At 41.7% G+C, this 23865-nt stretch overlaps 1 protein-coding gene across 1 annotated transcript in view; it reads right to left on the reverse strand.

Moving 5' to 3' along the window:
- Positions 1 to 23865, reverse strand: part of csmd2 (CUB and Sushi multiple domains 2) — a 268624-nt gene that overhangs the window by 11662 nt on the left and 233097 nt on the right. The window contains exons 50-67 of the mRNA XM_030411628.1: positions 22453 to 22641; positions 21069 to 21254; positions 20733 to 20927; positions 20232 to 20405; positions 19954 to 20127; positions 19101 to 19274; positions 15245 to 15433; positions 14432 to 14605; positions 13103 to 13285; positions 8997 to 9173; positions 7213 to 7392; positions 6685 to 6858; positions 6333 to 6506; positions 4624 to 4697; positions 3659 to 3770; positions 3195 to 3374; positions 1734 to 1799; positions 1311 to 1472 (exon numbers count right to left, since the gene is read on the reverse strand). Coding sequence (XP_030267488.1) covers positions 1311 to 1472; positions 1734 to 1799; positions 3195 to 3374; positions 3659 to 3770; positions 4624 to 4697; positions 6333 to 6506; positions 6685 to 6858; positions 7213 to 7392; positions 8997 to 9173; positions 13103 to 13285; positions 14432 to 14605; positions 15245 to 15433; positions 19101 to 19274; positions 19954 to 20127; positions 20232 to 20405; positions 20733 to 20927; positions 21069 to 21254; positions 22453 to 22641 — 2937 coding nt within the window. The remainder of the gene's footprint in view (positions 1 to 1310; positions 1473 to 1733; positions 1800 to 3194; positions 3375 to 3658; positions 3771 to 4623; positions 4698 to 6332; positions 6507 to 6684; positions 6859 to 7212; positions 7393 to 8996; positions 9174 to 13102; positions 13286 to 14431; positions 14606 to 15244; positions 15434 to 19100; positions 19275 to 19953; positions 20128 to 20231; positions 20406 to 20732; positions 20928 to 21068; positions 21255 to 22452; positions 22642 to 23865) is intronic.

A 23865-nucleotide genomic window follows, 5' to 3' on the forward strand; every position in this document is an offset into this window, starting at 1 on the left:
GAAAGTGATTATGTGATAAAGATCTGTAACACTTATACAAAAGCAATTCAAAAGTTAAATCTGATTCCTTCTTCAGTCATGGCTTCCTTCCTCAGTGTCTAGCGGCCTGTCTTTGTCTTACAACATCTCACTTCATGCTTGACTGAAGCTCAAAAACCAATATAACTTTAGCAGCAATATAAGGGATTGAATTCCAGCACAAACTGATAACATCTAGGTCGTGTTCATTCATTAGTTTAGATTTAAACAAAATCTGTGAGCAAACACTGCATTTCAAACTGTGGTTTCCTAATGTTTGCTAACTTCATTTGAAAGTTGCAACTACGAGTATCACAGAAGACAAATACAGACTCTGATCGCAAAACCTTTCAATGTCTGCGCGAGAGGCACAAGGCAAAATGAATAGTACCAAGTATATAACATAGTATATGGTATAAGTATATATGTCACTGGGTCTGTAAATTTAGTATAAATGAAACCATTTTAAAAGAAAATTAGGTTTTTTTTAATAAATGTCCCCGAGTAATGATGCTGCTGCAGCTCCAAATCTCTAGCAAACCATAGCAAAACATCTGACCATTGCCTCTGCCAACTTTTATGCTAATAAAGTGATTAGAGAGGTTTTAGTACAGAGCACTCAGGCAGAATCTCCAAATGTGCCATTTTGACACATTCTGGAACATTTTGGCACCATCTGTGCCATTTAACATTTCTCAGGTACCAAACTACATTTTTCACTTACATGTTACCCTAGGTGCTCAAAAAATAGCCCACTTGGGCTCCACTCAGGCTAAAAGTTTAACCGGTGCGAAGATTTGACTGAATGATTTTTTAAAATGATGCAATTTAGTTTATGTTTTGTGCAAAAACGACAATAATATTCAAATCTGACTCGGCAGCATTACTTTTGCTGGGGTGTGTGGCAATTTGTACCAGTAGAAACTCATTTTTACTGCACTGTGATGAAGATTGATAGCATCCAGGTACAGAGGAGTGGAGTGTCCAAGCCGTTACTGATGCAAATTTGTGTCTTAATGACCACAGCTGCACAGCAATTATGCCACGAGGAAAAAATTAAATGTCTGCTATTCAGGAACAGCAAATGATCTTCTTCATACAGGGACCACACTGATTTCATGCTCCTTGTCCTCACTTGAATTTATCAGATAATTATTTGCTTGGATAACACCCAACACAGAAATGGATCTCTGATGTGACAACATGGCCATACAGGGTGTGTGTGTGTGTGTGTGTGTGTGTGTGTGTGTGTGTGAGGTCTTGACTATGACTTCTGGTTTTGCTGTACCAACCGGCCAATTTGAGTTCCACTCCGCTGTGGTCGATAAGTGTCCCGTTAACACGGTTGCTGAAGGGTTCAAAGGCAGTGATGCTGAGCATAGCCGGCTGCTTTTTCCCCAGGTACTCATAGGATCCCCTCCAGAGAGAGTTTTTGGCAAATACACCACCAGGGACTGAAAGAGGGAGATAGAGGGGGCGAAGAAAGTATGTTTTCATTTTGAAAAAAGTGCCATGTGCTGGATCATTAGTTAAAGTGAAACATCGATAAAGGATTTATCATTTTGATGAAGTTGGACAGTGAATAAAAGGAAAGCACAACTAAACATCTTTTGAGCAGGGTTCCTATCGGTTATACAGATCAAACATCTTAAAATTCCCCCTTAGAACTGCATACATAGAATAAAACAAACAATGAGTCATAGAACCAGTCTTACCGGGTAGTTTGGAGGGTGGCTCCTGCACTGTCCCCACTGGGCTCTTTCCACTTGGGCGATTATCAGCTGAGGAAAAAAATCATTCACAAGTTAATCCTACACAGGTACAATGCACTCCAAAGGAAGTGGAAATCACAGATCCCCTCTCTCGTAAAACACAAAAACTCTAGGGTAATTACAGTAGGACAATGTCACCATCAGCACTTCCTGTCTACCTCCACGACGAAGAAGCCCTGTGGTAGCCAGAGTGAGGGGCTGCCTGCGACAGGACTCGACTCGTGATTTTGAAGAGCAGCCCGGCCGTCCCTCTGGGAGCTACGGCTAAGTCGGAGGCACAGTTTGGCTGCTTGAGGGGAAGCACTTTAATAATGCCTTACTGCTCACACGGGGCCGCAGGACTACATCACAGTAGTAAACATACACCCACACGGACAAACAGAGTGACTAGGGCTTTACACGCTGCTACAAACAAAGACAGGTATACTGATGGTAGTTTATGAGCACAAACATCACCTCGGATGAATGTATACAGACACAACCAAACACACATGCACCACACACGAACACCCCCGCAGCCTTGTTCTTTATTAGCTGCCAGTCTTTTGAGCTGCCCTTCCATCACTGCGCCCACAGGCACTGTTAATATCCTGTATGCGCTAAGGCCAGTTCTCTTTCTTTCCTTCACTCTTAATGGCACCACCTTAAAAATACCCATCAGCCTCTATATTTCAGCGTGGCATGGAATCCATCACGTGGATATCCCCCTCCAGTACGCCTCGCTCTTTAACCCATTAGCACTCTTCCATCCTAGATAATTGTGTGTAGATGACTCTATTTTTTCCTATATGTATTTAGGCCTGATGCTTAGGGGTGCCTTAATGGCAGTCTATTTGTCTGCTAGACCTTGTTAACACTGCCTCACCATTTATAAGAGGTACTTCTGCTAACCTAATCAATGGGATGCATTGGCCTAATCAGGTTTTGCACCCTTGTTAATGTTTTAAAGCCTGTGTGTCCACACGTGTGTGTGCGTATGTGTGTCTGTAATTCCACGTAGTGTAATTGTGTGATGGATGGACCATCCTAGCCTGGCATGTGTCTGAGAATAAGCGAGTGTTAACAGAGCTATTCATCAACATTAGCTGAATTCCCAATTTTCCAACCCGATTCATGGCTGAATCCCGGGCCAGTACAGGCCCCGGTGGTTTCAGTGCAGACTGCTAATGGAAACTGCTTATTAGAAGTTGAAATGTTTTAAGTGTTAAATCAACTGCATGCCTCCTTGGGATAGTGGCTAGCCACGTACACACATCTGTAGTCTTATAAGTGTTGGTTAATGTATCTACAGTATGTGCAAAATGTACAAATTAAGCAGCAGCAAAGGTGAGATGGGTGCTACGTGTCTTTGCATAGTTAATGTCTCCATGTCCCCTTCTGGATGTAATATAACCGTGTTTGTACCTGCACAGAGAGGTGGTTTCCCTGTCCAGCTCCCATCGGACCTGCAGGTCCTGTGCTCTGATCCACCGGCCAAGTAGAATCCCGGCTGACATGTATAGATGAGCGTGTAGCCAAGGGATGGCAATTCAATGGCTCTCACATCAGACTGGGCTGGCAGCTCTGGCTGGCTGCAGTGGTGTGCTGGAGGAATGGATTAAAGAGACCAAAGAAGAAGGAAGTAGGAGACAGGTTAAAGTAGGGGTGAGAGATGTGCAGGGAACGGGGATAAGAGGAGCAACAGATAAGAAACGTTGTGGAAGAGAAAAAGGGAAAAAGAGGTGAGGTAAAAGTGTGGGGTCAAGGAAGCATATATGGGATTTGTCAGCGACAGATTTTTTATTCAAGCAAACTTTGCTCAAGCTTCAGTTTTCCACTTCGCGATACATACATATATATTTGTAGCAATATGCGCAGACTGTACTTACCAATGCACTCAGGTTGAAAACCACTCCAAGTGAGGTTGGGCAGACAAGTGCGAGAAATGGAGCCCTGCAGTAAGTAGCCCTTCCTACAGCTGAAGAATACAGTGCTGCTGATCTGTAACGGACACACACGAGCATGTCAGGATGTGGACTGGACCGGCAGCATACACACCGCACATAACATGAGGCTGTTTTACACACAGTAGTGGCAGTTTAATCAAATTATTAAAATGATATGTTTTGGGGTTTGTTTGTCTAAAAAGGTGATTGATATTTATTTAGCATGAAAATACATATTAATTTGGCTTTTCACTGTCTATAACTTTAGTGTTAGTATCATGATGTTAAAAGATGGAAACCTCTGTCTAGAGCTGAAATGATTAGTTGGTCAGTCATTTAGTTGGTCAACAGAAAAATAATCTGCAACCATAATTACAGGTAATCAGTTAATTGTACATAAATAGTACAATTGAAGTGTGGTTTTCTGGTTCCATTTTCACAGTTGAGATAATTTTCTCGTTTTCTTTTTGAAATTCCAGGACAATTATAAGAAAAACAAACTAAAGGTGATGGCCAGGTCAGAATAGATTACTGCAAGTGAACATGGTTTTAAAGAACAATTAATTTTTTAAACGTAAGTTATCAACATCTTTACGATTCACCTTGTTTAACTGAGATGGTGGGGTATAATACAGTCTTCTCAGCAAACAAGAACATGTTGGAAAAATTTCAAGCTTGAAAAAGTACTGTGCTTTCTTGTCAATATCAAGGTAGTCATTGCTGCGATCTACTAGTCCATGCATCGTGGCTAAATGCATGATACAATAATAAAGGTACAAAGGTGTAAAGAAAAAAAGGTCAAGCTTTATTTATGTCTTCAGTGCTACCACATGGAATACTACATCCAATACAACCTGATTTTAGTTCAATATATGAATTCAATCTCCTGTGTGACCACGTATTCTCACCTGGTAGCCTTGACTGTTGTTCTGATTTCCAAAGAGAGGAGTGCCAGGGTCTCCACAGGTCGTGTGACTGGGATCTAAAACACACACACACACACACACACACACACACACACACACACACACACACACACACACACACACACACACACACACACACAGACAAAGACACACATAGACACACAAAATAAAGTTAAATAAAATATTTGATGTAACATGCCACCCACAGATTTATCACCTTGGAGACTGCGTGGGGAAAGTACATTTTTCACAGTTCTGGTGTGAAATACTGACTAGAGATGGAAGGCCGTAAATTACTGTATGCGGAAAAAAATGTGCACATACACATGTGTAAACACACTCACACACACACACATACACAAATCCTACAAAGTGTTTTATTAGTAAAGTGAACCCACTCTCTATCCCTACCCAGACCAGCTTATATCACAATGACATACTTTCAGGCCTTATGAGTTACACACCCTGTTAATCACTTTGTTAAACATTTTTTTCAAGAATGTGTTTCTTCTTTATATATATAAATATTTTCTCTTGACAGCATATGCATCTAAATGGATCATCTCATGTGTCAACTGCACATTTTGCAAGTTGTTCCTTCAAAAGTAAATCACTGTAATTTTGTCTTTGCAGCCTTCAATTAGTTAGGACAAGTAAGGAAGCGCCATTCAGCTTAAATTCTTACTATCAAAAAACTACACAGATTTGCCACCTTCATTATATGTTAGTTTCATAGACTGTAGGCCAGGGTGACAAGTACCATTTCTCATTTGAGTACAAAGAATGTTACAGAATGAATAAAGCTTTTCATTTAAAAGAGCTCTCAGTGCAGTCATCATCAAATCTAGAAGTTGAACAAGAGGCCCGAGAGACCAGTCCTTCCAGTAAATTTACAGCAACTAACACATGTTACAAGAAAAGATGTGAGGCCATTTCGGCCGTAACTTAATTTAATTTGATTAAATCTCACAAAAATCTAAGTACAGCCTTTCCCACATCCCAGGCAGTCTGGATATTAACTGTGACTGTAATAACATTGGCTTATAAATTATACAAATGTAGTGGAGTTACTTGTAACTCTTTTGCTATATTGAGTTAATGTTTAACTAAGTGTTAATGGGCCATTTGTTGCCATGTGTGAATATTTTACACAAATTCAAATGTCCCTAGGGCACTTGCACATAGCAGATGAATGTGTGAGTCCTCAGTGGGTCCTGCATGTGACATATGTTGAAACCAACAGGAGAGGAACTGATCCAGTGTTGGAAAGTGCAGCTTGTGTCTTATTTGGTTAAAGGAGCAATTTACTGTTGCTACAAACTACAGTTTCTCCCAATTATGTCTACACAGTAAAGAAGAAATTGTCTAAACCTGTGGTTATTCTGAAATAGGTAAAATAAATGTTCTGGGTTGCTTTAATTAATTTCACTGATCAGAATCGGAAAACAGAATCAATATAGCTTGTCAGCCAGTGAAATGTTTCTGCATGCATTATTTATTGGTTGCAAAAGGCAATCGGGACCACAAAGGAGAACTTAAGGGAACAGATCCAAGCCAACCAATGGGAGGCTTCTCTTACACTGTTACTTGTAATCTAGCCTTACATGAAAGTAACACAGTTAACACTGTGTGTTGAGTATACTATACGAGTCAGTCTATACCGTAAAAGGAAGAACAAACGGGTAGCTTACCTATGCAAGAGGGCTGTGTGCCACTCCAGGTGCCATCATATTGACAGTATCTCCTGGTAGAGCCCACAAGGACAAGTGGAGGGTAGCAGGAGAAGGACACAGAGGAGAGATAGGTGAAGCCTCTGTCCTCCCTCCTCCCCTGGGATGGCATCCCTGGGTCTCCACAGAAGACAGCTGCAAAGATGTAAGAAGGTAAATGTGAGGTGACCCCACTAACCATGTTGTGTTTTCATTCAATTTTAACCAAGGAAGGTGAATGTTACACTAGAGACATACATATTACACATGCTGGGCTGTGAGACATGTCAGAAACATGTAATGCAATCAGGCATTTCAGTGTGGTGCCACTTACGGAAGCACTGGGGTTTCTCTCCACTCCAGTTGCCGCTGCCTTGGCATGTCAACACAGTGGGCAGGGACAGCTGGTAACCTTGGTTGCAGGAGTAGCTTATGCTAGAGCCCCACGTAAAATCTGTCCCAACAACCTGTCCGTTAGGGATGGTGGGTGGTGAACCGCATACAATTGCTACAAGGAGACAGAGAGGCATGTCAAGGCTTCATGAATCAAAGGTCCCATATTATGCTCAGGGTTCATATTTCTTTTGGTACCTACAAAAAATGTATACATGTTTTTAAGGAAATATGTTGCCATGTTTTAGTGCCTGTCTCTGTGAGGCCCCCTATCCTGTAAAAAGCCTAGTCTGCTCTGATTGGTCAGCTCTTATGAGCCTGATCCAGAAATACATACCACACTTCTGAAGTATGAGTGTAATGTATTCTTGTTAAAACAATGCATCCAACACTCATTCTAACCTATACCATCGTCTAAATTGATGTTATGACCGTTTTTTTTAATTCACATCATCCTACACAACTTCACCTTTGCAGAGAGGTTTGGTGCCATTCCAGGTTCGGTCCTTGGTGCAGATGAGAGTCGAAGCCCGGTCAGCATCCATATTGAAACCAGGAGAACACTGGAAACTGACTGTGTAGTTGTAAATGAAATCATTGCCCAACCTCACCCCATTGGCTGGCACTCCAGGATCACCACAGTTGATTACTGCAAACACACAACAGGATAAAAAAGTAAGAACAAATGCAAATGGGAAATACAATAAGACAATGACAACAGATATAGCAGAGCACAGGGACAATGATGAAGACTTTTGTTTAGGTAAAAGAAACACGTGAAAAAAACAAAAAACAAAGAAAGGTTGACACAGTTTGTAACCTCATCTTTTCTGAGCGATATTGTTTGATGAGCTTTGATAGAACTTGGTGTTCTCGATACATGTACAAGTAAGTACACAAACAATTTAAAATTGCACAGCGGATGAAGCCTCAGAGTTAATGAACTGTTTTATGCATTTGACCCAAGCAGTTCGCCTCACAAACAAAACTTAACAATCTGAAAGCAACATCACTGATTTTTCTTCACAGGTAATAATCGCTTCATTCATTTATGGACAACCACTTTTGGACAATATATTTAGACGGAATGAATGTTTAAAACATTAGTTACTAGGCATCTCATCTTCAATCACAATCACTGACAGTTTGACTTCAAGTGTTTTATATCAAAGAACCGTCCTTGTACTTTGATTGTCCCCACTTAAAAGCTTTTAGGCTACAGAGAGACTAAATCTTGTGATAAATCTTGTAGAGTAGCTCCCTGAAGCTCTGAAATGAACATCATTTATCCTTGATTATACTTTTACATGCAGCAGGGAAAACAGTGTGATTAAGTAACAACAATGAGGGTTCTACTGTGGGACTCAGCAGCTTTGTAGCCCTGCTCTGTTGTAAAAGTCTAAGATAAAAAATCCAGGGCATGGAAGGACAAGTGAAAGTTGCCTTGGGACAATACGGCAATATCAAGTGCATATGACCAACATCCCAGTCAAAGTACCCTAGTAGGGTGGAGGTAGAGTGTCTCCCCTTGACTGAGCAAGCACTTACATATCACACTGGGTTGGAAAGAGTTTGCCACCTCCCCTTGCCTAAAAGTATAATTCAGTTAAAGCAAGTTAAAATTGAGAGAGATAAAACTGTCACGACACCTCTGTCAAGTAAACCCCAATTCAGCACACAGTTTTTGTAATACATCAGTTGGAATCATTCAGCTAAAAGTGCTCCCATTCACATGCCCTTCCACCAGTGTGCATTTAAATGTACCCTTTCACTCCTATGGATTACTGAGGTCTGAGATCCATAATGGCTCTGCTTCAGGTTTATCCCCCCATTCAGAAGAAACTGGTTCTCTCAGTGACCTCTATTTGCCAGGGTCTCCTGACTCTGTGCACCCGATGCGCAGATTTGTGATGAGTAAAGGGCTGTCTGTAAGGAGTGGACCATGCCTCCAACTTCCTCCCACCGAGTCATTGAGTGAGTCATCCATCACTAACAATATCTGCTGTATGTATGTTTTCTTGCATTTCTTGCAAATATCTTGCATTATCCCATCCATTTATCTGTATTAATTGCTGTATATGCATGAAACTATTGGGTCTAATCTAGTGTTCAAATGCAAATAAGCATGAGAGGCAGAACTCAGACATGTGTATAAGCCAATAAACAGAAAAGCATATATTCAAATATGGACAATTAGTTAAGCACTAGACATAGATGCACAACATTTCTTTCTCTGTGAGAGCTGGTAATTACCAGAGCACTCAGGCATGTTGCCAGTCCAGGTTCCGTTAACAGTGCAGTGTCTGGTAAGCAGACCAGTAGAATAGTAGCCCTCCCTGCAGGCATAAGTAATGGATCTGGAAAACGTCAGGCCATCGTGGATCAGGATCTGGGCATTCCTTGGTGTTCCTGGGTTTCCACAGGAGATCACTTAAAAAGAAAAGAGAGGGTAGCAGAACGAGATTAGGTAATATTCAATTCCTGAGTGTCCAGAAAGAGAAACTGTTAGTTAGTTACACATGGGTGACGAAGAAAAAAAAAAGTAAATCATATCAATCTTTGGCCACCATGTGCAGTCAAAACAGCTTCAATCTGCTTGGAAACGATTCTCAAAGTCCCTGTAACACTGCCAGAGGTTGCGAACATCATTCTTCCAAGATATATTCCTTAATTTTGCATTTTGAGGATGTTGATGCAGAGTGCTGCCTAACATTCAGGCTCTCAATCTCCTACTGGCGTTCAATGGGGTTGAGATCTGGTAGCTGCAAAGGCCATAGCATAGGATTCACGTCATTCTAATACTCATCAACTTATTCAGTGACCCCCTGTGCCATCTGGATGAGGGCACTGCCATCCAGGATGATCATCACTCAGAACAACTTTCTATCGGTCTGCAGTGACCCTTCCCTCTGAGGGGACAAGTGAACCAAAAGCATACCAGTTAAATACCCCCAAGGCACACTGATACACTAAGAAGAGACACTGATTGGTATTTTTCACTCATATATTAAGTCCTCTCTTTAATTTGTAATCTGTCTTCATGTGTGAGGGGTGTGAATTGGGCAGAAGGGTCCAGGTTTAGGGCAGAGCTGGCACAGTACTATAGCAGCATTTGCTTCATTAAACCATTTTTGGAAAAAAATTGAGACCAAACTGCCCAGACCAGACTGAAATGCTAGAAAGCAAGTAGAAACAGCCCCGAAAATTATACTTGGCCAGAGAAACTCAGGGCACCCAGAGGCTCCTAGATGTGGTACTCGAGCTGAGAGATCCACTCAACTGTGTCTCTTTGCCAGAGAGATGCTTAAGACCAACTTCAACAACCACCCTGGATAACATTATAGGGCCTCAGAAGATGAAGTCAAACAAATTGACCATTCCAAAATGTTGAACTGAGAAATACAGATGATCATAAATCGCCTATATGTGATTTCAGACTTCAGATTTGAGGTTAAGACTTAGATCATTGCAAATGTTACATTTTGCCTCGTCTGCTTACAGTTTTAATATGTTGATGCTGGAGATAAAAATAATTGTAAATGCCAAATATCTTTATGAAACTATAATATGGCTGAAAGGTCAACAAACACTTTTAACTTCATTTTATTTTTCCTCTAACCAACCTAAATTTGTACCATGTACAATGCAGTAATAGCTGTTTAAACAGTCATTTATCAGTCATCAATAGAAGGCAATCATCTGCCCCAAAAAATCTTTTGTATTTTCTGGACATGATGAAGGTTCAGTTTTTCTAAAATAATGTATCCTTCATCGTAGACTTTTAACCTGTTCTTCACTTGTATTCTAGTGAGACTTATGTGTACATTTCACAAACTCCAGCTTGGTTTTCTGCTACATTCTTATACTCACTCGTGTGTCAAAATGTATTCCTCACTCTTTTGTTTTCCCTTTCCCTCTGTTCTTCATCCACCTGTCATCATCTTTCTCTGCGTCCTACTTCATAAGTAACTTTGATGGGCAAATCCTTTGCTCACAAAGTCCCTTGGTGTTTGTCCGGCCGCCAGCGATGGTTCTGTTCATTACAGTCTCCAGCTTGCCCCGGGCCTTCACAGCCCAGCAGGCTTCACCCTCCCGTAATGACCAGATGTGGCCTGGCCCTTGAAGTCAGTGCCAACTGAGAACAGGTGGGCAACCTTGGCTACTGGGCATACCACACACACTAGAGAGGGTATGAGACAGAGTGAGGCGAGGGAGGGAAGTGGTTGTGATGTGTGCAGAGGGGTTGTGTGTGTGTTCGTGGAGGGGGTGTTAAGAGCAGAAACGCAAGCAGCCTGGGAGACAGGCTGAAGCTTCTGGAAATAAAAAACTGTTCACAAGGAAGAGGGAAAGGGCTTTGTGTTTACAGAGAGTAAAAAAAGGGGGTACAAAAGAGAAATTTAGTATAAAGAGAACTTGCCAACTTGATGGTAGCAAACTGGAACTTTACAGACAGTTTTGTCATTTTAGTGTTTCTGCGAGATGAGTACAAAACCTTGGACACAACATGCTGGCTGTCTGTGCAGAATCAAAAATTTAGTTTATAATACACAAACAAACACCAAAAACCCAAGAGGCAAAGAACGACATGTTATTAATTCCAAACTTGAATATAAAACTCACTATGAATATGAAAATATGACTCTGATGAGCAAAACTAGATGGATAAAGTCTAAAACAGCTCTAAAAATATTGTTAAATATCAAAAAAACATACATTCTAGTTGTTTATAATAATCCAAACTCAAATCTCCGCCTGGTTTGACAGGAGAAAAGAACTACATCAAGTGTTTTAATTGTTTGTAACTGCAATGTATTTGCCCATCCAAGTAACAATATTGGAAAGTGTTTGACCTTAAGAGACATATCAATCAGTTGCAAATTACACCTTCAGAGAATCTGCCTTCTCATGTGTCTGCAGCCGAATGGATGCGAGGTTGCACAAGGACAATAACGAAAAGCCTCTGCTGTGGCCCTGTGTTTCTACCACTCGATCACTGTTTTAAATTTGCACACACATGCAGATGTGCAATATGTCATTTATTCCATTTACAAAGGCAGCATCTTCTTACACAATCAGTGACTGTAACTAAATTATTATCCCTAATGTCTGAGTGAATTGGTTTGTAAAACAAATGCTGAGGGAGTAATTAAACAAAAGAACAAATGTGAGAAAAGGAGAAAGAAAAGGAAATTAGAAAAGGTTACAAAAAAATAAGACTTATGAGAAATAAAGTTATTGAAATTACATGTAGAAGTGTAATAAACTTAATCCCCATACTGCGTGAGGAGTATAGTGAACATCATAACTCTCCAGCTGCTTTACATGTTACTAGATGGTCAAATATTGTGTTCATTCATTTCTGCGCCTAAGTTGTCCATCAGACCATTCATCCATTAATTTTCCACCAGTTAACCAGCTTTAGGTTGCAGAGGTAGCATTTTAATCAGTAGGCCACACGTGAAGTCCTCCAGCTTATCAAAGGGAATACAAAGGGGTTTCCCAGGCCAGATGGGAAAAAAATCCCTCCATCGTTTTCATTCCTGCTTCAGGGGTTGCAATTGGACGTGTCCGGAAACCTTTCACAGTATACTGAGGACAGCATCCTGATGTGATTTCTGAACCCTCCACTGTCTGCTTTCAAAGCAAAAGAGCAGCTGTTCAACTCAATTCTCTTCCTAGATATCCAAGCTGCTCACCCTGTGCCTAAAGGGTTTCACTCTTTTGGTCACTACCCAAATCCTTTTAGCCACAAGTGAGAGCTGGCTCCCAAATGGACAACTAAACTGAGAGCATTACCTAGGCGCTCAGCTCCATCTTTAATACAAATGGCTTAATGCCACACCAAGCCACCTACTGACTGACTGACCACTTCCTCGCCCTAAAAATTCTGTCTATAAAAATTACAAACAGAACTGCTGATTTTGCACAGACATCATGGAGTGCAACATCCACTGTGAAGATACTTGACTTACTACCAAGTACAGTATGCACACACGGCTCAAACTTAGGGTAGGTAAGGATAAGATAGCCACAAGCAACAGTCTCAGTACCTCATATTTCCAAAGCTACAGCCACATGTGTTGCATGTGCACCACGCAACACATGTGCATCAGAGGCAGAACTCCCATGAACCCTCCCATGTTATAGGGTGAAGGGATGAGGAAAAAAGACCGAAATCCTTTATTCCCCCCATGAAACCAGAGTCTGACAGTTGACTGTATCAGTTTTGCAGCACGTTGCCAAACATTTTTCTGAGCAGTGTGATACTGCTGTATGAATCACCTCCTACCACCCCATTTTTTACCAGAGTAGACAGCAAACCCACGCACACACACTCAGTACATGTATGTATTCCTTACCATGACACTCAGGCTGGGTGCCGAGCCAGGTCCCGTTGTTCATGCAAGTTCTTTCCGGTGAACCCTTCAGCGTGTAGCCGGGTTCGCAGCTGAAGCGGACAACACTGCTTACTGAAAACTCTTCTCCCAGACGGATACCATGCACGGGAACACCTGGATCTCCACAGAGCCCGGCAGAATCACCTGGAAAATTAAAAAAATATGTGGAGAACATAAGAGGTATGTTTTCATATCAAAGTAATAAAAATGATTTTTCAGGATTACAACAGAAACACAGAGCCCTTCTTCCACCTGACTGCCATCCAACAGGAAAAATAATATACTTCCTCAAGAGTGACTAGCTTCTCAAATACATTTTCATCATATCTCCATGTTCAACAGGCAGAAAATGTGCAATATCATATCAATTGTCATTTATTTATTTTATCCCGACATATATTTTGCACCTTGCTTCAGACTCCATACACCTTGCTTCATACGTGTACTCTATTTAAAACAACCAAAAACAGTTTAGTACTGCTGTACGCTGCTCTCGCTCCTCATTTTACAGGGTGCTGGTCAAAATGTCTTTAACTGCACATAACCAAGAAAGCCGTGCAAATCTTTAAAAAAATGGTTGTGTTTATTGCCTGTTTAGAGAATACTAGCCATCCCCGGAGATATACATTGTATGAATGTCATGAATTGTGACATTAAACTGTCAGAATCCTACTTCATTGTCTGCTTATGTGCGCACTAGTCTATGTGTTTCTGCCATTTCTTGTCTTTGCGTGTTTGTATCACCCATGTGTCTATGCACATTTGCATATGAGGACCCCCCCCAAGGCATTTCTCATGTGTATGAGGTATATTAGACGTCGTGAAGCAAATCACTGTAAAGGAAGACAGTCCATGGGGGCCAATGTCTTTATAGTGCTTCATAACCCAGCTGAGGTGTGGGCGGCCATGTTCCTTAGCCTGATATGAGCAGATTAAAGCAGGTTTTATGGAGGACACTCACTTTGCCCTTGAGCGCTATCTTTGGTCCACCTACTTAGCTTACAGCTGCCACCCATACCTTTTATTTGTTGGCCTGCCATTATGAGGGCATTGGTGTGACTAGGTGCTGATAATACAGCTGAGTTAATCAAGTATTACAAGCGGGAAGCTAAACAAGGGATGACAAAAAGGGCAAGAACAGCAAAGTTTCAAAGTTTGAATGTGCTGGTTTTGATCTTCTAACTGAAGTTCATCTTAAACATTAAAATGTAAAGCTTTCACAAAAGGGGGTTATCTTGAGTTTTATCCTTCCGACTGTCTCACAGTCAATCTGGGTGTAGTTTTCCGTACCAGAGCAGTGTGGCGGCGAGCCGCTCCACTGGCCGTCCAGCTGGCACATTCGCGTTGTGTTGCCCATGACGGTACGCTGGCCCATGCAGCTGTAGCGGATGACTGAGCCTACTGTCCGACGATCGCCCGAGATCTGGGCGTAGGGAGGCATGCTGGGGTGGTCACAGAGCACCACTGTCCAATCAGAGCAGAGAGATGAGAGAGAGACCAATGAAAACCAATGAACTGCTGCAAGGCCAACAGTGAAGAAGTGACTTTGGAATATACTGCTTTGTTTTAGCAACACTAACAGTCTACTTGTGTGGGTGACATTGCATTTGTTGTGTTTTACACCATCAGACCACATTTTATCAAACTTTCCAACCAATTAAGAGACTTAGTTCCATCAGAATGTTAATCCCTTTATCACAGTGAAGCATATTTGATTACAAATGCAACAATTTCCTACTCTAAATAGAAGTGAACCCGATAGAGCTGAAACAGGCTGGTTGATTTTATCAACTTACTGTCAACAATTATTGATAATTCATTTATCAGCTATTATCGTTTTATATTATTCATAACATTTCTTTGGGTGTTGGACTGACTAGACAAAATAAGATATCTAAAATGATTAACTTTAGCTCTCTGAGTCTTAATATACAACTATTTTCTAACATTTTATAGACTAAAGTGCTTAATTGTTAAAATAAGCCAGTGATTACAAATGCTGTTTGGTTAGCTTGGATGTCTACAGTTTTACCATCTTCTTTTTCAGCATATACAAAAATCATACAAGCAGCAGCCCTTACAACCAAAACCTGAGGTACTCACACAGGCACTTGGGCAGGGAGCGATCCCAGGTACCGTCCCCCTGACAGGAGATGGAGCTGGAGCCCAGCAGGTAGTAGCCTGGGTTGCAGCGGTACGACACAGTGGTCTGGAAGCTGTAGCGATGTGGCCCGCTGGGTAGTACCTGCCTGATGCTGTTCTCTACATGGCCCGGCTCTGTGCAGTTGACAACTGGAAAAAGAGATGCAGAGAGGGGAAAAGGGTGAAGGAGCCGCAGAGAAAATGACTTCATGTATAAGCTTTTGAATTTCAGTTAAGCTAATTATTCAACCTGTACATTTGTATTAAATATTAAAAACCTTTGTGTCTTTGGTCACTTAATGTAGATGTTTTAAATGCCAAGAACGACAAGTCGGGTGTTTTTGTTCATAATAAACTATATATTTCAATATTGACTGTATCACACACCGTGAACATTTCACCATTTAACCCGTATTGATATTGCCTTTGCTTTTATTTTCTCCCTCTGTCCATTCCTTTCCAGCATCCATCCATCCATCCCAATCCAAATGAAGTAGGAGGCAGACTCCGGAAATAAACATTTGTTTCATTAGAGCCAGTCTCCTGCTGGCCGCTGTGGTGCAGAGATGGTGATGGATGGGGAGCTCACATGAGAAGAGGCACCATGTCAGTTTAACACCAGATGGAGGGAGTTAGGGAAGGGAAGAATGAGGGATGAGTAAGGAGCGAGGGACAGCGAGGGGGTTGCTGTACAGACTTAAAGAGGAAAGGGGCCCTGATGGTGCAGAATATATTAAAATTCATGACAGAATGTCAGGCTATGACTGCCACCAAGACCAATTCATCTTTAGTGTCTCAGATACAAGGCACAGACCAAACCTTACACTGTTTTAACAAAGTCTGAGCAAACTGACTAACAGTTGCTGTCTAGTTTATACTGTGAAGCACAACTAAATGTGTACTACGATGCCAAAACTCTAATGGCTTCTAAAACACTGCCTGAGAGTGCCCACGCAGCCATTATGCCCCAGTTTGCCTTGCCAGTCTCGCCCCACGAGTGTGCCTTTGCCACAGCCAAAATGAACCAATTGTATGCTAATGTTCCTAAAAGCGCGCTCATTTTCATGCTCCCGAGCTGGCCAGCACAGCTAAATCACCCCCAAAATACCTATTATAATGTATTCCTTCCTGTAGAGTGCTGACCCGTGGCGCCATCATTTACAACTTCCCGCATAATAACACTACAAAGTGTATTTGAAGCGGTGGAGCCGCTGCAGCGCGAGATTTTCGAGGCTTGGAAATTCAGCTTTGAAAAAATGTGCTCGGGCAATTGGGGCTCAAAAGCGATCCAACAGTCATCTAAAAACGACTGACCTCCTAGTAAATTTGTGTGTGTGGCCCAGTGGGTAGCGAGAGAGGAAGTGAAAGGATGAAAGGGAAAAGAAGAATAAAAGTGAGAGGAGAAGAAGGGCTGAGGTAATTCATCTCTGTTCCACTCAGAAGTTGGGACCCTGGTCACCCTCTCCTTCTCTTGGCCTCCTGCCAAGTAACAGCCCTGTAAGTGGTGTGTCAGAGTGTGTTTTTTTTTTCCCCTGTCCAGTGTCTCTTCCCTTTTTATCGCTGTAAGACAAATAAACACACACGAGTCATCCAACGGAGGTGGTGTTGTGGCTCTGTTGCTGTGACTCAAATCGGTGGCGATGAGAGAGGGATGGGAGACTGGCTGGACCGGCAGTGCTCTCTTGCTCCCTGCATTATTAATGGAACCTACAGACGTTTTTAGTTAAAATCTGGACTGTGGAAATCATTACCTTCATCTGACTGACTCCTGCCCCATCCTCACCTTTTTTTTTTTTTTGGCTGCCTTCTGCATCTATTGGCTGCTCTCTCTCCCCCGAAAGAGAAGCCGCAATTCGGCTTAGCTAAGGCTAAAGAAGGATAGAGTGGATGTCATCACAGCAACTACACTTTTCAACTCAGCAAGGAAGTACATGGCAGACAGCGGAGCACACCTCACCAAATATGTGAGGTGTGCTCTGCTGTAATTAAGGTGATAAATCTGATTGACAAAAAGACCTCTAAGCTACTTATGTCTCAACATCAACCGTGGGGATAATGTGCCATCAGAACAGACGTCCACACACACATGCACACACACACCCACACACACACACACACCCACACACACACACACACACACACACACACACACACACACACACACACACACACATTCAGAGGCTCACAGATAATGCATCTCAGCATCTGCATGGAAACAAGGCCAATGCTAATATGATGTCACTATGGGAGCAAAGAGATTTAAGGCGTGTGCCTGGGAGAAAATCTCGCCTGCTTATGCATGCAGCAGCCAAATTCACTTCCTCTTTTTTTTAACAACTGAAAAAAATGTTCCTGTGGGACCTGTAACCTCCTCATCCCGTCATAGATGTCTCAAAGCAAAAAAAAAGCCAAATCCTCTCCCATTTCATATAAAACAAACTCATAAGTCAATCCGTCACCGGTTCTGTCACTGCCTTGTTGCAGTCAGGGCTCGACCTTGCGAGCGCCCTTTTCTGTGCCTGTCACAAAGCCCTCACTTAGTGGGGACTTAGAGACAGACATGGGCGACAAGATACATCGCTTGTGGCAAAAACACTGCCAAATTAAAAGTCCTTGCCTCGCTTATTCAAAGCAGAGCAGGGTACTTCTTATTCTGAGCAAAAACCGGGGTGCGGGTCTCCAAAGGCTGCTGTCTTTCATACAAGCTCAAGGACCCTGTGATTGTTTTTGGCTGCTTCTGTATGGTTATTAACCAAGTTTGTTTCCCTGAAAGACAAGTGAGCCTTAGGGTGCAGCAGGGTAGCTAGGCTAAGAGGAAATAAGATTGAATGTAAATATTATCCGGAACCTCCATAGACCATGTAGTTGAGACCATGGTAATTAAATAATCCAGCGTTCTCTTTGGTTTTTCATTTCAATTTCCCCTAATATGCACCGTTTAAACTCTTCCTCCCTCCGGGTGTCTCTGAGCTTCATCTCCGCTCTCTCTGTGATTGGGGTCATCTTTGGTCAAGCAAGATACGACCTTGTACATCACAATAGGTTATTTAATACCTACCCACACAGTTAAATGACAAGCCAAGAAGAGAGCTAGACTGATACAGTTTCTGACAACATCAGTCAGTGTCGCTGAGCCAATGTAGTAATATCCTTTATACAATCATGTCTTCGACAAAGTGGTCCTGGCACTCAACGTGGACGACTGGGATTTTTGAGGAAGCCCCAATTAAACCTAACATGATACTTTCACCTGTTACCAATGAACCTGTTTACCTGTAGAATGTTCCAAACAGGTGATTTTTGAACATTCCACAACTTCCCAAGTTTGCTGTTGCCTCTGTCCAATCAATCAAATTCAGGATAATATATATTTACATACACATTTACATATTTACAAAGCGTTGATCGGGTAAAACATTAAATATATTGTTTTTGTACTGTGTGCAATTGAATATATGTCAGAAAAGACTAGAAAATGATCACACGGTGTCTCAACTTTTTTTGGAATCCGGGTTGAGTTCGTGCACATCCAGATTTTGAAATTATGTAGGTATCAGGAGAAAAATTATTTGATAAAGTGTTCTCTCATATTAGTAATTTGCTCACTCACTTGACAAATTGCACAACTTTGTAGCCTGAAATTGCTTTTTTTTTTTTTTTAAATTACTGCCTCCTGACAGGATCAGGAGGATCACAGACATATTTCCAATCTGTGCTGCCCGTTTGAATTTATCTTTTCATTCATTTGAAGGCATGAAGTTGTCCATAAATCATGTATGCATTGACAGATAAGCTTTGGTATCCAGTTAACACTTACTTTTACACCTGGGGAGGGTGTTGCTCCACTGCCCATTGGCCTGGCAGGCAGATTTTGCAGCACCCTGTAGAACATATCCAGTGTTGCAGACAAAGCGCACAGCGTCATTTAAGTTGAACTGGGTTCCTTGGGTCATTCCGAAGGTAGGGTTGCCAGGATGACCACATGTGATGGCTGGAAAAACCAAAGAAGAAAGAAAATTACACACATGCAGAATGAACTTTGTTTAATATCAAACACCTGACTGTCACAACAAAAAAAGCTTCGTAGACACAAAACTGAAGGTCAATGTTATGTAGTGATCCAATCTCCAAAGCCAGAAGCCCTGCTGCAGGTGCATGTCTCTTTTTTGAACTCTGTTAAAACAAGTCTTAAAGTCTAAATGTGCGGTATTATCGAATAATACAGTGCAATATTGTGGGGTAATAGCCCTTTCTTTGAAAATGTCATGGTTACAATGAAACCTGAGGCAAGAGTGGTTATCACACTGTATGTTATGCAGCAGATTGTGCACGAGCTTGCTGTAAAAAGGTTGAATAACTTTAATAAATAGGTGATCAGTACCAAAAGGTTTCAGTCTAATCAGGCTGAATCTGCGGCTGGTAGCTCATTAAGATCATCCCGAGGTAATATATTCACTTATTACAAATCATCAATAAGCAACACTTTTAATCTGCGAAAGAGTCAACTTTGATATTTTGGGATTTTGTTTCTTTTTGTTAGGCTACCTACCTCACCTGTGTTCCTACTAGTAGAGAGTGTCTGTGTGGAGCCCTACACTGTTTACTGAGGAAGTTTTGAAGAGCCAATAGCTTTAACTTTAACACTCTAACTATTCTCTGTGAGCACTTACGGACACAGACTGGAGTGCGTCCTGACCAGCGGTGATCCTGTTCACAGATCCGCACCGATACCCCGATGAGACGAAATCCTGGGTTACACTGATACACAACGCTGCCTCGATAGTTATAATTCTCCCCACTGATCTGTCCATTCACAATGGGTTCCGGGGAGCCGCAATGGCCGGCTACAGTTGAAGGAAGAAGAACTCACAGTCAGACTTATGTCTTTAAAATTACTATTGGAGCAAATTGTAGGAGTTGTATCATTTTTGGGTGCTGAAGATCTCACCTAGACATTGGACCTGTGATCCACTCCAAAGCCCATTGGACATACACTCTCGTACCCGAGAGCCTACCAAAGTATACCCCGTGTTGCAGGAGAAGATGGCTGTGGCTCCGTACACAGTCAGCGTTCCAATCTTGTTGCCATTTGGTGGAGTCCCAAGGTCTCCACAGGAGATGACTGAAATGAGTCAATAATATATATTGCAAAGACCCAAATGGTAAAATACAATTAAAACTTTTCATCTGAGTTCTGTTTGAAAATGGTTTTGTTATTTTGTTTTGTTTTTTCATTTATTTTGTTTTGGTTAAAAGATTTGTGCCTGTTTAATCATATTCTCCTCCTAATATGACACTGGAATAAGATACATTTGGATGCAATTATTTTTTATTGCTTGACAAATTGCTTTTTTCTGGTGGATGATTTTCAATTTCTTACTGTGAATGAGAGTTTTAACTTAAGAAACTGTAGAAAGATTAAACCATGGGATGTGTAGTGTCGACTCACTGTCGCAGACTGGACGTGGATCTGGGTAGTTCCAGGTGCTGTTAGCCTGGCAGCGAATGACCCTTTGACCCCTGTAGTAATATCCGGGGTCACAAATGAGCATCATTATAGCATCGTATTGGTTTTGAGTTCCATAAATCAGCCTCCATCTCCCATGTTCCACAGCAGAGTGGCCGATGTCGGGGCAGGTCACCGCTGGATGATCAGAGGATAAACACACAAAATTAAATCAAACATCTACTCCGTTTGGTGCTGGTTTAACATCAAATATCACGTTAGTGTACCGAATTTGAGAGAATGTTCAGATGGAAATACTGTAATAAGAGAAATACTCACGAACACATCTGGGCTGAGCCTCTATGGGGCTCCACCTCCCAGATTCCTGACAGGTCACAGATGTAGTGACAGGCCCAGCAAGCTGAAATCCAGGATTACATCTGTATGTGGCCCTGGCCCCTAGAGAGAAGTCCTGACCCACAACACTGCCATTGACCGGAGGCACTGGCATCCCACAGGACATGACTAGAGGGGAAAGAGGGAAGTGGCCAGAAGGTAAGACCACAAACTGTGGTAAATCAGAGTGAAAGCACAGGTAGCAAAGTTTATTCCAACAGCTATCTTTGTATGCAGAGTGCCTCGCTCACAATGGGCTCCTGTACAAACACACTCCCAGAGCCACCATTGATGTGCAGTAAACATTAGCTCTGGCTGCCATCTGCACAATAGTAAACAATCAAGTCTAGAGAGAGCACATGCAATTCATGTGGAGATTACACCTGGTGCGGACTTGACCAGTCACTGAATGGATGCCCTGCTGTTCTCAGTTTACGCTTCAGCTGATACCGTTACAAATCTGGTTGGAAACAAGACTTTCAAAGTAGGAATTTTGCGGTTTTGTAATGGAATATAATATAAACGTAAAAAAAAACGGAATAGAAAACACCATGATCAGTTATTCTATTCTATTTATTGTTTAAATAATAAAACTTTCCAACTTTAATAAAAGTGTCAATCTCAGTTGAGAGTAGATAATTGCTATTTTCATTCCATCAAGGGAACAAAAAAAATAGCACAGTGACAAGCAGACAACATAGACTTTACCCCATGAGTCTGATATATCAAACAATTCAGCCCAGGTAAACCAAATATGATTAATCTGATTCAGTATTATCATCAAAGCCATTCTGATGCACAGTGAAGTGAGCTTCCTTGAAGCACGCCTTAGGCTGAGGGGCTGTCGGTGATGGCACACTGTCAGCTGAAATCACACTTTGATCCAAAGCAAATGGATTCAGTGATAGTTTTTTCAATCAACTTAAATCAGAATGACTGAACTTACAAAATACTTTCGCTACAAACATGTCTTCTTTCACTCAGCATGCCAGCTAAGCTACAACTGTTAAAATCTTGTTTTCATTGCACAGTTTGATGGTTCGTTTCATCACCTTTGAGAAGTGTGAATAAATGCTGAATGAGTTTAGTCCCAATGATATGAGAAGCATAAAACGGGATGAAATATAACTTAACTTAAGAAAATTCTCGTACATTAGCAATGTAAAATAACCCCCGTCGAATCGTGTTGTAACAGGCATATCTGTCTCACTTAAACTAAGAAAAATATGAAAACCTACTCTGTTAAACTGCCTTATCAATGTTTTTCTGAACATCTTCCAACCCTCTAATTCTACCTCAAGACCTGCTGCTGTGATCGGGCCCTCACCTTGGCAAAGTGGTACTGGTGCATTCCACTGGTAGATCCCCTGTGCAGTCCGGGTGCATGAGGCACTGCTCTGGCCAATGAGCCGGAAGCCCTGGTCACAGTTGAAACGCAGGGTGCTGCCTAGCTTAGTGCCTGTCAAACTGTGCACTGTGCCATTAACAGGGCTGTTTGGAGGGCTGCAGTAGGCCGCTGTAAAATAGGTGCAGATATAAATATGCATACCAATAAAATTGAGCGCAACAAGCATAAAATTCCAATAATGATGCAAGATGATGCAAGTTGTTGAGGAGTGAAGGATTAATGTGCCTTCAATAGGACAGAGCCCCAGATCTGTTTTGCGTCTGTCTTCTACGCCTGGCATGGTAAAGGAGGTTATGTATTAATACAAGCACTACAATACAATCTCTTTAAGGCAAAACTGCAGACTAGAGACAAGGAAAATTGATTAAAGGAAACTAATGTTCTACAAAGCGAAGCAGGGGTTTGTCAGCAGGAGAAGAGGAGGATCATAAAAGTGATGGATACATAACAACAGGAAGAAAGTATCTGTTTTTGTTTGTTGGCTAAATTGGTGGCTGCAATAATCGTTTATCATCCCCAATGGTGCTGGCAACAGGTCCATGGTTCCCATAGAATAAAAGGCCTAAATTGCATTTTGCAGAGCTCACAATAACATGTCATCAGTGCACACCTGCTGGAGAATAGAAAGAGAACACGCAATGTGAAAACATTTAAGATAATATTGTGATGCAACAGGATATGGCTATTTACATGGAAAATGGTAGTCGTCGTGGGGAGAGATTAGGATGGAAGTGGACCATGGACACAAAAAAAGCGCATTAACCATTACACTTAATCACTGTGACCACTTTACTGTCCTATAAAAATGCAAATTCCCCCCCCAAACCACTCACACGTGGCAGTGGCAATGGCCTTTCTTTTAAAGTCTGTGAGAATTACTAGCACCGTGCAAACCGATAAAACTCCTTTACAGTATCAAAACTTAAAGCCATGCGAGCGGTGTAATATGTTTTCAGCATTAATGTGATGTTGTTGCCTTACACAAATTTTTCCAGTGAGACAGAGATTGTGAGGCTTTTCAAGTGAGCTGACGGACCATTTTGTGGCACTGAAGAGATGGCTTTATGTGGAATATGAGACTAAGGTTCACGAAGAAAGCTCTTTTCATAGATGATACACAGTAGGTGAACTCCGGGCTTTTGAGAAGTGTGCCTTTTGAGTGTTTCCTCTCTGCAATCATCAAGGGATGGATTCTCATTATTTGCTGGCAAAATGAGTTAGGAATAGAAAAGCTAATGTTTAGAAGCAAAGATATTTAAAACCAACTGAGCTACTGTACGCTCCTTTGCAAGACCCCCTCCTGTCAGTCACGGTGACTGGCGGCTCCTGAGT

This window comes from Sparus aurata, chromosome 3, assembly GCF_900880675.1.
Source record: "Sparus aurata chromosome 3, fSpaAur1.1, whole genome shotgun sequence".
NCBI lineage: Eukaryota > Metazoa > Chordata > Actinopteri > Spariformes > Sparidae > Sparus > Sparus aurata.